The 19,452-nt window shown below is 50.8% G+C and overlaps 2 protein-coding genes across 2 annotated transcripts; one reads left to right on the top strand and one right to left on the bottom strand.

Moving 5' to 3' along the window:
- Positions 1-1,287: 1,287 nt before the first annotated feature.
- ASPACDRAFT_52031 (uncharacterized protein) lies at positions 1,288-3,207 on the top strand (the record flags this gene model as incomplete). Its single annotated transcript, XM_020202562.1, has 1 exon — positions 1,288-3,207. One exon carries the CDS (start codon positions 1,288-1,290, stop codon positions 3,205-3,207), a length of 1,920 nt encoding a protein of 639 aa, XP_020056592.1.
- Positions 3,208-3,787: 580 nt separating this feature from the next.
- On the bottom strand, positions 3,788-5,677 carry ASPACDRAFT_118315 (mitochondrial 54S ribosomal protein uL15m). The gene is made up of 2 exons (XM_020196157.1): positions 5,225-5,677; positions 3,788-4,929 (listed from the first exon to the last, which is right to left on the bottom strand). The coding sequence occupies exons 1-2, from the start codon at positions 5,557-5,559 to the stop codon at positions 4,185-4,187; spliced, it is 1,080 nt and encodes a 359-aa protein (XP_020056591.1). The 5' UTR covers positions 5,560-5,677; the 3' UTR covers positions 3,788-4,184.
- Positions 5,678-19,452: the final 13,775 nt, after the last annotated feature.

Below are 19,452 nucleotides of genomic sequence, written 5' to 3'. Positions count from 1 at the left end.
GGGGGGGAGGAGGAGGAGGGAGGGGAATTCGTCGGGCAAACAAGACGAAAGGGAACGACTTCCAGAGCGGCGGATTAAACCAAAACAAAAACAAATTTTAGAAAAGAAGGGCAAACAACAATAGCCAGAACGCCAATGTTATTGGGGAAAGAAGGGAAATTAGGTACCAGAAGAGGTGCCGGGAGGGGAGGGGGGGTGGTGAATGGAACAAAATGTGAAGCCCAACGCAACGCAACGCAACGCAATGCAACGCAACGAGTTCCCCGGACTGATTCAAGCATGCAAGAGAATAGGGGAGGAGGGGAGGAGGTTCCTCCCAAAACAAGCGCCCCTTGCGCGCGCTTACCCACAGCTTACTTGCCCGATGGACGGGCTCCGATCCCGTGCCTGGACCGCCCAGTAGGCCAGAGAGGAACTTGACCAGATACAGGGTACAGCAGGGCTTAGGGCCCAGGGTCAGGGCCCATATCTTCAGGTGATAAGTGATTCCAGTTGAAAGATCAAAAGATCCATAATCTGGAACTAATCCCAACCAAGGAAGCTCAAGAACCGCCCGGCGGGTCTGCGACCACCACTACTACGCAGAGTGGCTGTGAATGGCTGATCCCTTCGTCACCTTACATTAGACTATCACTTAGTATGTGTTAGCTGACCAGTTGACTGTCAGGCAATGGAATCTCCTCCGTCATCACCCGAAGTTTCCCCCACTCACTTGCCTCTTTGGGTCCCTTCTTCTCCCGATCTTCTCTCTACTCTACTCTGAGTACACCTTTTTTCCCTTTCTTCCTTTCTTCCCATTCATCATCAGTCAATGATTCAATGGGCCCTCCTTCCTGCTGCTGCAAGAGGATTGCTTTTTTGGTCCGATCAGCTCACTCAGTGACGCTAAGCTGCACCTTGGTTGCACTGAATACCTCATTTCTGGGGATTCTTCGTTTCTTCGTTTCTTCTTTTGGAGCTTAGCTTCCCTCCTATCGGATCGGGACCCTCCGATAATTTAACTGCTTTTACTAAGTACTTCTTACTCTTCTTCTCCTCTTTTTGTCCCTCTACGACTCCCACCCACCGGCCACTACCACTCGATCAGATCTCACCCCTCCCGACACTCACCTTCATATTCACCATTCACCTTTCACCCTTCTCCTTTCCCTCTTTCATGCTTCTCACTCCCTCTCAAAAGTCTTCTACAAGTTTATCTAGAGATAGACCTCTTTTCTCCACCTCGTCATTCCTCTCTTCTTTTCATAGACTTGCCGCTCTTCTGGCGGGTGGAAGGGCTGGAAGGGCATGGCTCAGACGGGAAGACCCAACACACTGGCAGAGTTGAAGCTTGAGACGTCTTTCCAACATACACCTCGACTCCGATGGCGGAGTGAGGCCGAAGGCGGAGGAGCGACGGATGGCGATCGTACAAACATCTTTCACGATTATCACCCACCCCGTGGCGGTACTAATCAAGACAGCAGTGTTTTGAGTGGCTTACACTCGGCGACACCTCCTATCTCCGTTCCTCGTCATCATGATCTTCCCGACCCAGAAGATGTCAGCTATCCTCACAAACCCGAGGATGTGCAGGCCTCTCCGCTGGACAGCTTTCTGCAGCAAGAACGCCGGCCCTCGATCAGCTTTGACCCCATCGTGGCCCTGGACTCCGGTCGACGCCTGCCTCTCGAAGAGCCTCTGGCCGGTCGGCCACAAAAGTTCCAGTCGCGCAGCTCGAGCTTGAGGAACACTCTACGTCAGGAGGACGGACCCGACGATCACGACCGCCAGTCGGACCTTAGTTCAAGTCCGGAAAGGCAGCGACGCCAGCGGCCCATCCCTACCGGTTCTTCGCGGGGCAGCTTTCCGGAAGAAGAGGAAAACGCCGTGGCCTCGGAGATCGAACACCCGACCTCTCTCACCTCGAGATCAACCGCGTCCCCGATGACTGAAGAAATCCGAACTCCGTCGGAGGGTTCAAGGATGCTGTCTTCGCCGGTTTACATGGCATCGCCCGTACAGGGGTTTGCCTCGCTTGACGATCGCAGCTCTTGGTCGGGAAGTGCTGTGACTCCCTTTGGGAGCAAGGCAAGGGGCCTTCGTCTTTCTACTCGACAACGGTCGCGCAGATCTACCGCTTCTAGTGGCAAATCCCCTGCCAGCATGTTCCTTTCCATGTGGAGCGCCGGTGGGGAGGAGTCTGCGCCGCAACCTGATGACGAAGGCCAGATGGTCGGGACGGATTATGTCCTTGGCAAACAGATCGGCTTCGGGGGGTTCAGCACTGTGAAAGAAGCGTACAAGGTCGAAGAGGATGGCAAGACCAAACACCTCGCCGTCAAGATTGTCAAAAAACAGGTTTCGGGCAAGAGTGAGAAGGAAAACGATGAGGTTCAAGCAGAATTCGACCACGAAGTCCGAGTTTGGCGCTACCTCAGCCACCCTAACGTCCTGACCTTGGATGCTGTGTACGAGACTGATTTTGCTACGTTTTGTTTTACGAAGCTCGCGATCGGCGGCACTCTTTTCGATCTTGTTCGCCAAAATCGAGGTGGTCTGGACCTCAAGCTTGCCAAGAAGTACTCATATCAGCTTGCCTGTGCACTTCGATACTTGCATGAGGACGCTCGGGTTGTGCATCGGGATATCAAGCTGGAGAACTGCCTGCTGGATCCCACCGAATCGCCCGATGGATCCGAGGTCTCAAACCTAGTGCTCTGCGATTTTGGCATGGCGGAGTGGATGCATACGGACAACGACGGCTCGTCGCCTGATCCGTACGATAATGTGGCGGATCGACCGCCTCCGAAGAATATCGGGCCGGCTGGATCCAGCACCAGCGTTGCGGGAAGTCTGGAGTATGCTTCCCCGGAGCTGCTCCTCTCGACCAACGGAGTCATCCATCCTTCGGTCGATCTTTGGGCGTTTGGAGTCATCGTCTACACCATGATCGTTGGCTCCCGGCCGTTTCAAGATCCGTTCGCGCCGCGCATCCAGAACAATATTCTCAATGGGCACTGGAACCAACACGCCGTCCTTGGCGATGAAGAAGCGGATGCTCCCACTCGGCAGGAGCGGGAAGATGCGCTTGAGGTGGTTAAAGGATGTTTGCAGATGGATCCGGCCAAACGTTGGGCCATCCGTGATGTACTTTGCTCCCGGTGGATGCGAGAGTTCTCTCAGAACGCCGACGGCAGCCCCACCGAGTCCATTTGGAAACTTTGAGGAAGAATGGGCTGCGGTGAAGCCTTGATGGCGCTATACTTATGACCTTCAGATGACTACGGGCTAGCGCGCGCGCATTGCGCCCGGTTCTTCATCCATGATACCCTCTTTTATGTTCACAGCGGGTTTATGATATATCCAGTATTTGACTTTTGAGCGCGTCTTTCGGTATACCTTTTGTGTTTTTAAGAGGGCTTGGGACCATACACAATTTGCAAGGCGATTGCATGGCGTTTTTTTGGGGGGGGGGGTGTTTTCCTTGGGGTGTATTGATATCCAGGTGGCTTTTCTGTTGCGGTTGTTGCGAGCGACCGGCTTCCACTGCGATGGTGACCTTGCTAATGAGGGGAGAATGAGCACGGGAAGTTTGTCAAGATACCGAGAATGCTCCACTTTACGAATGTTAATGACTCCACTATCTTTTTGAGGCTGTACGCTGCTAGGCGTCGCTACTGGAATCGCGCACAAGATCAACATACATAGCTGGTTTCCTCGGACTGGATCTAGGTGGAATCAGTTATAAATTATGCTGGCTGCTCTGAGTGCTTCCGCCAGTATCTCTATAGCCTGTAGCCGAAATAGAGGATCTCTAGCAAATGACGGTTCAGTTTGAGGTGGAAATCTGCATACCTTACTATCTTTAAATAATGATCAAGACTCCTTCCTCCACTTGACTACAACCAAAAATTCTAACGACTTCCACAAGTGCACCGACAGTACACCATCCACGAGGATATACGAAAGAAAAAAAAAAAGAGGAGAAGAAAAGAAAATGCATATCCACGATAACCGTATAACAGAAACATATTTATACAAATACAAGAGAAAAAACCAAAGATCTTTCACAAGTCCAAACAACCCTGTTCACACACACCTTACAGAAACCACACACACCAACCCCCAACTATACCCAAACCTCCCCCTCGCCCCCCCCTTTGCCTCCCCCGAATAATCAACCCAGAACAAAGACAAACAACCTACCACAACCGATTCTCCGGCAGGACCTTCTCCTTGTGCGCGCCGGCAGCGGTCTTGCGCTCGACGGGCGACCGGAAGAACAAACTGGGGCCCTCCATGGGCTTGAGCAGGTGGCTCAGGTAGCCGCGGTGGGCGGGGTCACGGTAGTACTCGATGTCGCGGCGCTTGGTGGGGTCGGGCAGGCGGTAGGTGAAGCCCATGGCGCGCATGATCTCGCTCTCGACGAGCTGGCCGGCGGCGTCGCTGTCGAGGCCCTCGGCGGCAAGGAGGCCCGCGGGAGCGCTGCGCGCCGTCCACGCCGTCGACACGAACGGGTGCATCTCGCGCTTCAGGATGCGGCGGATCGCGCGCGGCGTGTAGAAGCGCGTGGTCACGGTGCCGCCGGCGGCTTCGACGGCGGCGATGGCGGCGGCCGAGGCGCGCGAGACCACGATGTGGATGGGTTGTTTGAGGACGTTGATGGTGGTGTCTTCGGATGTAGAGGTGGATTCGGGGGTGGTGGATTCGGAGGTGGTGGAGGTTGAGGGGGAGGTGGTGGTAGTGCTGCTGCTAGGGGCGATGACGGCGCCCTTCTCATCCTTCAGGACGCCGCGGCCCAGGAGCTTCACGCCCTCCTTGGTCTGGTGGATGCAGCGCGAATCGAAAAGCTCGCGGATGGTGATCGGGCGGGTCGGGTCGATGCGGCCTTGGTCGATCCAGTCTTGGATGCGGTTGAGGTTGATGGGGGCTAGCTCGATGGCGTGGCTGGGAGAGGTTAGTGGTGTATATCATAGAGAAAGGAGGTTTGGAGGGGGATTGGGGACATTGGGACATCCAGGGACAGCTTGAGAGTCGGTTGCGTGAGGATTTATCGCGAATGGGAAGCTCTTCCACGATCATTCTTTGCAATGTGAAAGCGCTTCTGCAATTCGACCTCACTATCGAGGAATCCTCAAACAAGCACACCCCAATTCCAAGAGAGGAATCCCAATGACGCAGGAATCCAATCCCACGACCTCCCACCTCATTCCCTAACTCAAAGGTAAGAATGCAAACATACATATTGTTATATCCCCGCTCCCCGTGCACAACAATGTCCGGCGTCTGTCCACCATTGAACCCCGCGGGCACCTTGCCGTGCTGCTTCTGACCCTTGTGACCGCGACCGGAGGTCTTACCCTTGCCGGAAGCCGGACCGCGACCGCGACGGATGCGTTTGTTGTAGGCCCCCGCGTTGTCGGAGAGCGAGGCCAGGATGTGTGCGTTGCGGGATTGTTGGAAGCCGGCCAGCAGGAAGGTCAGAGGGTTGGCGGTGGTGCTGGCGGCGGCGGCCGTGGTGATGGGCGTCGCGGACGTGAGCGCCCGGAAGGGGAGGAGCTGGAGCCGGGGAGGCATGGCGGGGCCGACTTCAATTGTGATGCTTGGGGAGTGTGGAGAGTGAGGTGAAGTGGTTGAGTTTGGAGGTTTGTCGCCGCGGAAGTCGAAGTCCACTGAGAGACAAGATCTTTCCGTTGAGATGGGAAGTTTTTTGCGGCCTGAGGCATGAAGGGCTCTATGGGTGTCGGAGGAATCTCGGCCCGGGATGACTGTTCTCGTGCGGTGATTGGTTCTTTTCTGGAGTACATTTCTATCGTACTGTGAAATTTGTAGGTCGTGTAGTTTTTAATGTTATGGCTTTCAAAATACCAGGCAAGTGCACAGTGTACTCGGTATCCTCATTTGAAGTCACTATAGATCAATTTTACTCCGATCCCCATAGGTCATCACTCGAGTTGCCGTCTCACCTACAACCAGAAGCCAGTACGCCGAGACATAGTAAACCTCTTCTGTGGACTAAGCTAGACAAGTGACCTGTGTTCTCTCGGAACTACCATGCTTTTAAGCTTTGGTCTTATCTCTGGGTTCTAGGCTTACCTGGACAAGCCTCCTAGCATTTCGGTACCCATGTCGATTGTTTGGCAGTGAACGAGTTCAATAAGGCAGATATGGATATAGTGCACCACTAATAGGTCTGATATGCTTTGTACCTGTGGAGTCGATAGTCAAGCTGTGTTGACCTTGTCGTTATCATCATCGTATACATAAGTAACGCCCATCACCCTCCCTGCGTTTCCTTCAGAAGTGTTCCTATTGCTCACCAGCTCAACTTCGCCATACTAGCTGTATGTCCGTTCTGTTCTTTTCCTCACTACTCATTCAGTAAAACTGACTTACCAAAATAAAGGGTATAAAGGTAAACCGAAGTAAGCGCTGGCCCGGAGACCGGGCAAGCTATTAACTTACTAAATACTACACCGAAATCCTGCGGTTCGCGATATGAGCTCGAGAAGCATCGCGTATGATGTAGAATGCCATCAATCGTTGTTCGAGCACAGCATACAAGGAAGCCTACTCCGTACTCCGTATGATGAGCTTTCCATCCGGCATTTCCTAGGTCAAGGCCTGGAATCGGTCTCTTGACTAACGGGCTTTTGGTTGGAGAGCACAAGAAGCTGCTCGCTCCGCTCATCACCTTGACCAGCTATCAGCTATGTATAGTCCTACAAATAACCAGCCCATAGTCCGGGTGACAGTCACAACCAAATCGCCGGTATTGTAGCAGGAGTAGTCTGGAGTCGAGCAGATAACTGCAGCTGAGCGAGTTGCAAGTTCTGGATCGCTTCTCAATGCAGGCCAGGTCGACAGTACGTGGACTGGACTGAACAGTACAGTACCTAAAGTGGTCAGTCAGCACTCACCTCTTCCGGCCGATTTTCTTGTTCTTTGCTTTTCCCTCGTTTGTGACATCTCTTTTTTCAATGGTTGCATGTGCAGGGCGTGAGCAACAACAACAACCAGTCTTCCCTGTAAGGCGAGAGGATGGCTACGGCACTTGCCTGCTTCCGTATTGTACTAATGACTGATCCATTGAATGAGAGGTAGCAGCAGCAGCAGCAGCAGCAGCAAGCCTCAAGCTCCGCGGATGCATCGTTATGTATAGTACTTCAGTCGCGGCCGCATATACGACTTCCACTTCGAGGTAGAGATGTGGATCACCGGCCCGCGAGCTTTGAGGAACGGTCGGTCGGATTGGATTGCTTTCCTTGTTCGAATCAGATCCAGTATCCAGCCAACCTTAGTGAGGAGTACGGTACGGAGTTCACGGAGACAGATTCTGTTCTCTTCATCCCGAAGATGGGCGGCAGCCTGATTGTGTCGGGTCCGCACAATTACGGGGATGACGACAATCCATCCCGACCTTGACGCGCGGTAAGCAAGCAGGCAAGCCCGCAAAAGCAAACGCAAAATCAAAAGCAAAGGGTACGTATGGCTCAGGGTTCAGGCTGCGACGAGACGGTTTTAGATATCATGGTTCGGGGTTGTGGTCTAATGGTGAGACATGATCTGTCTGAAGTTGTTCAGTTAATGGCTGACTTATTTCATGTAAGGTCAAAGTCAACCGAGTCAATCTTGGGGGCTGGGCGAGATGAGCGTGTTTGTGGCCTCTATGTTTTCTCTGCTGTTGATCATTGCGTGGAGATACATCCATCGGTCTGCTGGATGCCACAGGAAAAGGAGGGGGTCAAAGTGGCAGTTGTACCTGTCCTTGTACCTGGTCCTTGTACTTGTACCTGTGCTTGTGCAGGACGCGCTTACCAGCGAACAGCTTATCATCCAAGGATTTCCACGAATCTGGACATATGGTGGGGAGTTGGAAGGAGGAAGGGCAAATCAGATTCTCAGTGCCAGCATTCGGTTGAACAAATTCGTTCAATCCCTGTTTGTTGTTGCCCCATCTGCCGTGCAGTGAGTTGGGTCAAACTGGATAAGTTATCGGTGGTCGCATTGTCAGCCCCAGAAGAAGATAAAGAAAAATCGAAAATCGAAAAGATCGGAAATGCAGAAGAGTTGAAGTGAGCAAGAACTTAGCCAGCCTTGACTGGATAAGAGTCGAAGCCTGGGCCGTGCGCTCGGTTGGATGCAATAGTTGGATGATTTCTAGATGTTTAGGTCTTGCTCATGCATTGTTCATTCGACTCTTGAATTAACAATGCTCGGAACTACCTGAATCATAAGTCCCGCATATTTAGTCTAAGAGTTGGGGGGTGGATAGGTTTGCCGAATCGACTCTGGAATTGCATGTTATCTTGCCCAGTGAACAGAGGGAAATATACTTGTAGGACAGACGGCAACGGAACCCGCCCTTTTCCACCACCACCACCCTATCATGATTGCCTAACCCCAGAGACATCACACCCAGATCTGAAGCTCTTGCTGATCTACTTACCCATTGCCATCATTAACCATCCTTGCGAGATGTCGGCCGCAAACCCAGAACCACCAAAATGAGTCAGTGTCAAATTTTAAACCAAACCACCACAAAATCAATGCCCTTGTTCCCATCCCCCTTGACTCACAATCACCTCACCTCCCGATCACAAGTCCGAGCCTGATGTTGTTGTCCCTGCTTCATTGAATGCCCGTTGTTGAGGGAGCCGCTGTGCTGTATACTAGCCCATCCATGAACAAACACCAAAGTCACTGAAACGTTTAAAAACGTCGAACCGATGATCTTCGACGTTCCCTTGCTTCGAAATGGCCCCATACACCGTCTCCAGACGCCCCCCCACCCCCTCGAGGGTAGTCCCACGAGGGGGTTAGCTGCTGTCCTGTAACCCTATCCCCTCAAGTGTAGGGAGGACAAGGGAGGTGGATAGTAAGTACGGATGGATAGATCCGGTTAAGCCTGACGGAGTTCTCCGTGCACTTGTGGTCTACCCCAGGTTTCGAACAAACAACTCGGCCTCGTACTAACACAACGAGTTGTGTCTGTATAATTCTGTGCTGTGCTGTGCTGAGTGTTACGTGCAATATTATGTTGATCGTCAACACGTTATGAGCATATGCATACTCTTTACACCGAATGACTAGGATTAAGAATGAGACCCCCCCAAAAAATAACGACCAGGTAATTCTAGTGTGGTGTTGTAAAGGGAAGGTCATCCTTCCCCGCGCCGCCACCAGAATGGAAAGATGTTTTGTTTACTTCCGCCTCCCCCTCCCCTCCAAAAGACAGACAGATATCCAAAGATCTACAATCTTCATCTCAAGCAATACAGTCTCAAACCCGCAGGGATGTCAGATCCGCATCACCGAATGCAAGGGAATCTGACCACCAGATTGCAGGAATAAATAACGGATAAAGATGTCCACAAATACTGCCGTAGCAAGTAAGTGAGACTTTTACACATACACGTCTACACATAAGTTGATCCTTCGGTCTTCCTCATCTATTTCTTGTCCTTGCGTGTAGCGTACGGTGCAACTTCCTCTCCGCCCTTCGCCTCACACGAGTCCAACGATGCAGAGCGATCATCACTCATGTTAAACGTGGAAGATAGAAAGAACCTCCCTGAATCGAATCGATAGAGAAACTAGGGGCGGCCGCCCCCAGAAGCTGGGGATGATAACTAACCACAACAAAATCAAACCCCCACGGGCGATGCGCCGTCCTCATGCTAATGCTGACGCTAGGGGAGAGAAACACAACACCTCTTTCCCTTTCCTTTTCTCTGTCACAAGGTTCTCGGCGCCGTCCGGGATTCCCAAGGGCAGGATCTGAGATCTGAGTAGTATATCACTACCTATGCCGTCTTGAAACCATACCCATACTGTTTACACATGCGACACCATCCTGACGGATAAGAAAGAGTCAGTCAAGTTAAGGTCCAAGTCGCGCAGGGTGCCTGCCTTGCCTTGCCGACCGGACTCGATGGATAGATACTCATACTCATATTCATACTCATACAACAAAGGGTGAGAGTTTCTTACGACGACAAAAGCCATGTTGCACGAGCACGAGCACGAGCACGAGCACGAGCATGAACGCAAGAAGGGGAAGCGAACAACACCGTAAATCCACGGCATCATCGTCTTGAAGGGTTAAGGGGAGGGAGGTTTGGCCGCTGCTTTGCGCGTCGATCTTGCTCTGCCCCGAAAGAAGCGAGAAGAAAAAGAACAGCGAACGCGCTGGTGAGAGAGAGGGGGCTAGTCCAATGTAGAGTACAGTAAACGAGTGAAATGTAGAGATGTCCTCTGTCGCACTTAATCCTTCGGCACTGCAAGAAAGGGGGCGGTCACCTCTCACGATATGAGATAGTCACATCGGGCGGGTAGTCGTGTAAGGCGAATGATACTTCCTAAGAGACCCAGATGGAATCTTCGCAAATGCTGGCGGATGGCCCAGGAATCAGTAAACTACTATCTCGAGGTCTAGTATTTGCTAGGCTGCACTTTTCGTGGACTGGACTGTACTGGCAAGGATTGCTGGCTAACATTGCCAACTAACTAACCGCTGGAAAAGCTGACCTCCTCATCGTCTAGCGACGCTGTCCAGATTGCTTTGCTCTATGCGGAAGGGTAATCTCTAGTCTACCTTTACTTACTTAGTCCGTTTTATACTTAGTATACCCAAGTATACTTAGTACGCCGGAACTGGGACTCTTCCAAGGCGATCCAGCATTTCGAGATGAGGAGAACAGGGAAGTTGGATTAGTATGTATGTAAGTGCCTGCGGTCGGTAAGATCCAGAATCTCCATAGTAGATTGCGAGACTTGGACTGAGGTCATGTGATAACAACTAAGTCGCTCAAAAGCAGCACCACATACTCACTCAGTGCACGGGTAAACATAGAATACTCGGTAGACTCGTCATTGATCGGGCCTTAGAGCCAGGTAGGTAGTGACGGTCAGCCTTCGCTCATTTGCCAATGGATACACAATACCGAGCTATGTGTAGTAAACCGGTAGCTGAGCCCGCCGCGAGCACAAGAACCTAACCGGTATGCAACAGGTAGCGTAGCTTGGGTACAACGAATACCTGTTCAACTGAAACCTTCTCCGATCCACTCACGAAGGTAAATTGTTCAATCAACTCTGACCTACACCGACGGTGAGAATAATTTACATAGTATGAACAAACAAAAGCATCTAAGGAAAAAGAAAAAGGCCAAAGCCAAATTACTGGGCGGTGACGAAGCAAAAGAACAACACTCTCCAGCTTTTCCGGACGGCCCACAGTGCCGCAACCGGAGATGAGAATGGCTTTGGTGTGGCAAGCACCGCCTCCAATCATGGAACTAGGTGCAACTTACTCATAACTTAAGAGGCTGCAACCGCTAAAAGTACTCCGTAAGGTAGTTTAGATGAGATTCGAGTAAAAGGATCGATGATGCCCGCGCTGGTGGTTCTCGTTCCTACGCGGAAAACACGGATAGTCAAAGTCAAGGTATAGTAAGTACTTTGGCCCCATCCCAAATTAAACCGCAATTCCAACCCCGGGGCGCAATATCTTGTTATTCTGCTAGACGAAAACAGCTGAGGAACGAACGTGGTCCGGGTCATTCTTGCTCTTCTTATTGACCAGGTTTGGGTTGATTTTCCATGGTTGGAGCTGGATCCAATGAGGTTGGTCACAGCATTGACCGTGAGATCTGGCGAGTAGCATGTTCGAATCAGAAGGTTAGGTCGGGATGCTCGGAAGAAAGAAGCATCAACAGAAACAGAACAACCAAAAAGGTGTGAAAGGTCAACAGGAGAGAAAGAGGGAAGACAGCACAAAGCCGAAAAGCTTGTGGCAGAGTCGTTGGTCAGCAACACCGAGCAGCAGCGAAAGGAACAGTCCAAGTTCCATCCAGTGTTCAGATACCGCTGCAGGTAATCACCGGACAGGAAGTTTAGGACGGGTTAGTAGGGTATGGATACCTAGGTATGGGATACGGAGTACAGTAGAGTCCACGGATTGACCACCAACCGCATGCTTCGACTTAAAGTGGATTGGAGCATCATCTGGAGTCTTGACGCCTTGGAGGTTGGGAGTCGAACCCAAACAGCGTCTTGCGATCGTCGCATACAGTATACTACCATCTCATCTCGACCAGTGGTCTGCTGCTATACGGAGTGAGTCGGTGTCAATTTAGCGAATGTTGCCTGTGAGTGTGCCCGCCTGTTGCTGCGCCCGAGTGACCACAAACCAGTCGACGACCCAAGGATGCGCCCCAGCCCCAGTGTTGGGATGCTAGGCAGAAGAAAATGGACGAAGGCGTGGTGAGACTCCAAAACGGAGTCATCGGCATCATCATTCAGTTTGAAGTGGATTGACTAGTACAGAGATAGTCAGACGTGATGATGATGGTGATGGTGATGGTGATGGTATCATGGTAGTCAGTTATAGTTTACTCCGGCAGATGGGAATAGCATCGTGGCTATTTCTGCTGCTCCGTATGTGCCGGAAGGAAAGTGGCACACCCGCTCGCTCCACTTCAACAGTCGGAAGTTCTGGAACAACCGCCGCCGCTGTTGCTGCTGTTGCTGCTGCTGCTGCTGCTGCTTGTTACGCTCTCAGGTACTGTAATAATCAGGTATCTCAGGCTGTTGATCGCAGGAGCAGGAGCCGGGGCAGCCTTCAAGGTTGAGCAACATAACACCCTGATTTGTTTGAAATTGGTCAAAGGCGGTCGGTCCCCATTCAGTCCACGAACCTCGGATTCCTGGCTGTAGCACCAACGAGAAGGGTTAGGCACATTTATCCCGAATGCAAGTGCCAAGGTTCAGGTTCTGAGTCCTGACTTCTGTGAATCGAACTTGAATGGATGGTATTTTTGTTACCGGGATTGAGAATACCGTACGCGTCCAACGACCGACCGGCAGCTGTTGCCCCAATTGAAATTAGTTGAAAGGAAACTGGAACTGGAACCTACCGTAATAATGCTACACTTGCTTAGTCGGTGTGGGCCATGTCGGCCTCAGGAATGAATGAAATGAATAATTATGAATGGGGACCTTCAGGTGGCGTCTAATCATCCCCACGACGGTCGCCAGTCTCTCTATCAAGAATTCCCTAAAAAAAATCGAAAAGAAAAGAAAAGAAAAGAAAAAGAACTTCGATCCAATCTTTCGCCAAACCATCATCTGATTATCATTGCCAATCCCTCGACTCATAATCAGCCGATCTCCAGATGATGATGAGATGATGCTATAGTTTCGGACCAGTCACCGTAGGTGTTTCCTTTTTTTTTTTTTTTTTTTTTTTTTTCTTTTTTAATTATTTTCCTTTGCAGGTACGAACCAGTAGATACGAGGCAACCGAAGTCGCGCGTTTACCTCCCGGTCGGCTCTGTTGGTAGTTCAATGCGCATACCTTCGTTTTAGGTGGATGGATGCAATATAATTCTGGTACAGAGGAAGCCACAGCTGAAGTGGACAAAGTCCCGAGCGTCGATGACACAAACAAAGAGATCCATCGCATTTTAATTTCTTGCCCAACCGAGAGAATGTGAAAGAGTTATGGTTATAATACCCGGGGCATATGCATTCATGGGTTCGACCGTCCGTCGCTCGCTCGCTCCCTGATCAATCAGTAATTTCGGAAAAGCAAAAGGGAGAAAGCGAAAGCAGAGATCCTGGCTATTAGGCCCACCAACAGGGGGAGAAAGAGATACGGTACGAAGTCGGTAGTTAGGTAGGTTAATAGACGGAAAGCGGAAGGGCAGTCTCGTCCTGACTTGCAGGGCTGCAAGTATAGATAGGTAGAAAAACAGACAGAGAGAGGCAGCAGCAAAGAATCGGTCGGTCAGTCAGGCATGATGTTCACACAGCACGGCACAGTACTAGCAGGGTATGCCGGTCACATTGCCTAATCATCCAAGCTGAAGGGCGCTGAATGTGTGTTTTTGTGCATCTAAATGTGGGAGAGACCTCCTCTACCTCGCTCTCCGCCTTCCCCGTCCATCGATTGATTGATTGATCGATTGTCAAAGGGGCGACGAGGGGGGGGGAGAGGTTGGTTGGTTGCTTAGATGGCGGAGAACAAGAGCAACTCTAAAGGTCATCTCCCCAGTAATCAGTAGTGAGATGGCCGGGCGAATGAGATGTCGGATTGTGGAATGGATTCAAATGCGATCTTCCACTCTTCCCCCCAATCTTGGAACTTCGTACATTGATTGCATTGATTCCACTTGCACTGTCATAACGCCATGCTTGAATTATCAGACTAGATCTGTAGTCGAACCCCCAGCTCATCAGTCGCCGCAGTCACTTTCTTCCCTCCTTCCCTTCCCCCCCCTGAACAGTGAGACTAGAGCCCTAGTTCCAACCGACTATGGACAGGGAAGGAAGTCCAACCGGCCTGGTGGTGTTCGACTGCACATCGTTGACTACCTACTGTATTAACCAACTGTACTAACTCAATCACACATCCCCCACCCCTTTAAGTTTGAAAACGATCATTACGCTACTTGTGCCAGTAGAAGTCTCATCATCGCTAGATGACCCAAAACTGGCCGGGGGCTGAAGTTAGGAAAAGGAAAGACTCCGACCGTACTTTGACCTTTCTCTGTCGCGGACTATATTGGGGTATTGGGACTCGAGACGTTGAGTTGACTACTAACCTACGCAGTAGTCGTGGTAGGGGATCCGGCTGACGATCAGACCCTCTCTTCCCACCAAGTCAGCAACTTACTACCTCGCAGACACCGACAGACAAGATAGACGACCGGTGTTTCCGAAGGCAGACATCAAATTTTGCTCGAGACGCGTCCGGAAAATGGATCTCGATGAGACATGAAAAGCTAAAAAGCCTCTCCGCAATAGCCCGTCAAGGACTCTCCGCTCCGGAACGAAGTATATGAAATCATAAAGCATCACAGCGTCAGAATTATCCATCCCCCAAAAGTCTACTGAGAACGCGCGCCGATTTTGGACCCGTTTTGAGGTAGTCAGCGTAGTGAAATTATGCCGTGGTGGTTGCTATCCTTTTGCAACCGTATGCTAAGGTAGTTATGTAGTAACCACTGTTTCGGCGGGTCTGAATGACCGACCACCAACAACACATGTGTCATGACCGATCTATGACTGCGTCAAACATCTTCTTTTGATTACTGCTGGGCCGATCGATGCGGAAGGCGGAGGGAAACGCTGTGTGTACCAGAGAGGTGGGTGTCATGATCCATCTTTCCATCTTCATTCCGACGATGCATGCCATGAATGAAATGGATGATTGACTCTAAGATGGGGTAAGGAAGGGAGGGGGTGATGGGCGACACACAATTGATCTTCAGCATTCGTCACCCTGTTTGTCTGTTGTAATCTATTGACTATTGACTGTACCACGGGGTGAAAGGAGGGAGGGGGAAGGAAAGAGAGAGACTGCGACGCGTCCTGTGTTACGAGGTCAGTCAGATCTCGCTCTGCTCTTCTTTTCTCTTTCACGGGTCGCGCGCCAGAACCCAGTAAAGTACTTTCCGACCGTGTTGGATCTAGCGTGGTTTCTTTTACTCGCATCAAATGCGAGGTAGGGGGAGAGGGAGAGGGAGTGGGTGGTGCCAGTTGATAACTTACTACCTAGGTTGGTAGGGAATGTGTCTTGGACCAGGCGCAATACACCGGATATCCCTTCTTGATTGACTACTGTAGGTATTGTTCGGTTTCAGGCCTAGAGCACTGCCGCTTGAATGCCTGCACGCACCGAAGAGCAAGAAAATATCCCAACGCTACGGATGACATCCCTTCTCTCCCCTTCCAATCCATGGAAAGATGTCTTCTTCCCTTTTTTAGACCAAGAAAGGGGATCTTGGCCATAATCAAAACTATTATCGGAATACGACAACAATGACTGACTGAGTGACTGACTGATTCCCTAAACCAAAAGAATTCCACGAGCAGCTGACAGGGAACCCAGACCCGATAGCCGCCGCCCGCCCTGCGCCTTCGATGGTGGGTATGTGACTGTAAGTATTGAGTGGTGTCTGTGTCTGTGTGCTGTGGTCGGCTGTGGATTCTTCTCCTTTTCCATCTTCGTACACTCCTGCAAGTTGAATCATGACCAGCACGACCCAAAAAAAAGAACACCAGTGGCGGAAACACAATCAAAAATGGACCAGATTTGGCGCGGGTTTTTTCAGACTTTGTTTGGTCGAATCCTCCAGCCTTTCCACCCCAAGCGCAGACCGGAGGAGGTTTCTTCCTTTGATTCCGACCGACTAGAGACGGAGGGAAGATTACGACGGGGGCGGAGTATGACGGTAGAGCTGGCGAAGGAAGGGAAAGGAAGATGACCAGACGGAGCCTGGGAAAGACATAAGACAGATAGGCAGGCAGGCAGACAGACAGACAGACAGACAGTGAGTTGAGCGGACGACGAGTGAGTTGCCCAGTAATGAGCACAGGAACTGGTCATGGGGATTGGTTGGGACGGGTTAGATGTGGATATCATGGATGGATTGAATCGTACATGACCTAAGGTACTCCGTACAGTCTGTCTATCTGTCTGTCCTGCTACTAGTGCTAAGCAAGCTGGCCGTCTGAACTTGAAGTTAAGCCAGTCGGCCCCGCGGCCACCCATTTTCATTTAGTCGCCCCAGTCAGTCACCAGGGCAAAAGACAGGAGACGGGCGCTTACGGCTACAACTGCTGCTACTACTGCTGCTGCTGCTGTATGAGCCCTCAGGGCTCAGCTAGTCTACAGACTTACCTATTGTAGAAAGGTACCACTGTACGGGCAATGCTCATCAGCCTTCTCACTTCACAAGGCTCTAGAGCGTTTTGCCTTCGGCTTAGGCCTAGGGGGGAAATGTACCCTAGTCTAAGGTACGGAGTAGAGAATGAGTAATAGGCACGGAGCAGCAGTCCAGTCAAGTTCTTGGGCCCGCTGTCGCCAAAGGGATTGGGTGCGAGTCGATTCACCCGCGGCATTTGTACTGTCCATCTGTTGGAGTCGCCAATCTAGTGGCAGTCGAGTGATTGGTTCATTGTTTCGTTTACGCCTCGCTGCTGGGTCCGGGTCGCTCTGGGGATGCACCTTTGTACTATCCATTCACACTTGTCCATCCACAACACCCATACTCATACACCACGGAGGCCTCGAACCAAGCCCAGTCAGATACACAAAATACCTTACATGGCTACATCATGGCTACATACGCACATCACTTGTCTTGGCCCGTTAATACCCTCATTACTACTCCCTAAGGTGGATCAGAACCAGATGAAGATGTTGCCGATAAGTAAAGTTTTTCGTTTCTTTCCTTTTATTTTTTTCCTCGTTTCCCTCCCCATTTCCTTAGCCTCATTTGAAGCTCTACCAGCTTCGGACATTTTCAACCACCAGTCCGCTGGGCTGCCTGCGTGTCTGTCTGTATGCGGTCATGGGGGTACAAAGTTACCTCCGCCCGGCAGCAGGATGAGGAGGAGAGGCACTGTGCTCCGTACTTTGTGTGAAGTATTAATGATACCAGCGAAAGTTTGTTACCTCTCGCAGTGAGAGACGCTTGACCGCTTGCAGTTAGAGGGATAACAACTGTCCAACCGCCAAGGTTCTTTTCGCACCGGACGAGCTCTGCGGATCCGTTCCATACCTGACACAACGCCTCCAGGCTTCCCATACCTTACCTCTTTGACTCTTCTCTCCCCATGACAACTACCAATTAGCCCGTGATCCATTACTTGCATAGCCTGACTACCGACCACCGGCACCCTTGCCATCGCGAATGAAGTCCTACTATGAGTAACTCGACTACGGAGTACTACTAAGCCAAAGGTGAACCACCGTCCCGACCCAAAGTGACTGTGCCAGAATTATCTAGATGATTAATACAGAGATACCGAATACCTATTTATTTTCGCTGCTCGGTGATTAATTTTGGAATTTGCACTGGACCCGGACGGAGGCTCTCTCTGACTAACCATGTCGCAGATTGGGCCGTGTGGCCACTGCCACAGTCCGAACAACTTGTCCCAGTGTTCCCCTGCGACCGTGATGACTCCATCTTCAACTGCAGGCAGTAGGGTAATTAGGTAAAACTGTAAATCAACCATGAACCGAGAGAGCTAAGTGGTTTGAGATGTGAGAGTGTGAGTGCCACTGAAGGCCTCTTACAGCTTTCATACGCAGCGATCCATATTTCCATCCATGCCCCCGCCTCTCCCTCCTCTCTGTCTCCCTTTTTCCCCCCGGGTACGTAGTCAGTTAGTCGCTGAGTCGGTACATGAGTACTTCAATTCTTGCCTAATTCTTTGCCCGTCCTCAGGTCAATTACTGTAAGTAGTAGGGAGTGGTGCAGTGCCGTGCTTGAACTTAGGGCCGCCGATGGCCCCAAAGCATCCTCTGGAAGGCATGATCCTGTAACCAGTGTCCGTAACGATGGTAATAATGAATACCATGATTACCCATTGCAGCTTGACCAGCTCACCCACCTCACCACTTCCTCACCTTTCCACCCACCCGCCAGCCCCCTAAGTGCCGTACTTTTCCGTCACTGAACTTGTCCGTCCGTCCCCATTCCTTTGCCTTCCGTCTGGTTGAACTAGAACCGGCGATCAACCACATTCAGCGTGCACAAACCTCCCTTCATCCAGTTTCTCCCGTGCCTCCCGGGACTGCTGCGCAATGCCACACCCACCCCTTCTCCCTTGAGGTGCGTGGTGAATGGATGGATTGGATGAATGGATGGATGGATAGATGGACGTATGGGCAAGTCATCATCTTTCCTGGTTTCTTTTCTTTTTTCTGTTGCATTATTATTATTTTGTCTAGTCTTTTATTGTTGTCCGATTACATAGTTGTCTCTTAAGTCTACTGAGGTTGCTTGAGTTATTGCATACTTTTGGCTTTTCTCCACAGAAGAGTGAGAGTCTCGAATGCGTACTTGTGTACGGCGTACTCTGTTGTGGACGACGGTATACTCCGTAGCAAAGAAGGACGGACCACTTAGAATCAGTATCCAAAAGGGAAATAAATCTGAAGTTCTGAACGGCACACCATGACGGTTGCAATGTGACGCTAAACCCTACTTATTATTGGATCTGATATGGGGCTTTCGTCGCGACTCGCGACGGAGTTAGCAGGCACGTATTATTCCCAAGGCCGAACTTCCTACACTTTCCACACTTTCCACCCTTTCCACACCCTCTTCCTTTCCCTTTTCCTTTTTTTTTTTTTTTTTTTCCTTTTTCCCCCCCCTCTCTTACCTTCCCTAAACCGGTAAGGTGACCTACAGCATGCTAGATACAACAAGAACTGAGTAACTCATGTCCGGTAAGTTAAACAACGCTGGGACTGGTCTAGTCTAGGGCTGCTGACCTTGTTACCCTTCCACTAACTAGAGTACTCCGTACACTCCGTAGTGGTAGTAGTAGTAGTAGTAGTAGTAGTAGTAGTAGTAGTAGTAGTAGTAGTAGTAGTAGTAGTAGTAGTAGTAGTAGTAGTAGTAGTAGTAGTAGTAGTAGTAGTAGTAGTAGTAGTAGTAGTAGTAG

This window comes from Aspergillus aculeatus (assembly GCF_001890905.1).
Source record: "Aspergillus aculeatus ATCC 16872 unplaced genomic scaffold ASPACscaffold_7, whole genome shotgun sequence".
Lineage (NCBI taxonomy): Eukaryota > Fungi > Ascomycota > Eurotiomycetes > Eurotiales > Aspergillaceae > Aspergillus > Aspergillus aculeatus.
The sequence above is the reverse complement of the archived record's forward strand: the minus strand, read 5'-3'. Positions and strand labels throughout refer to the sequence as shown.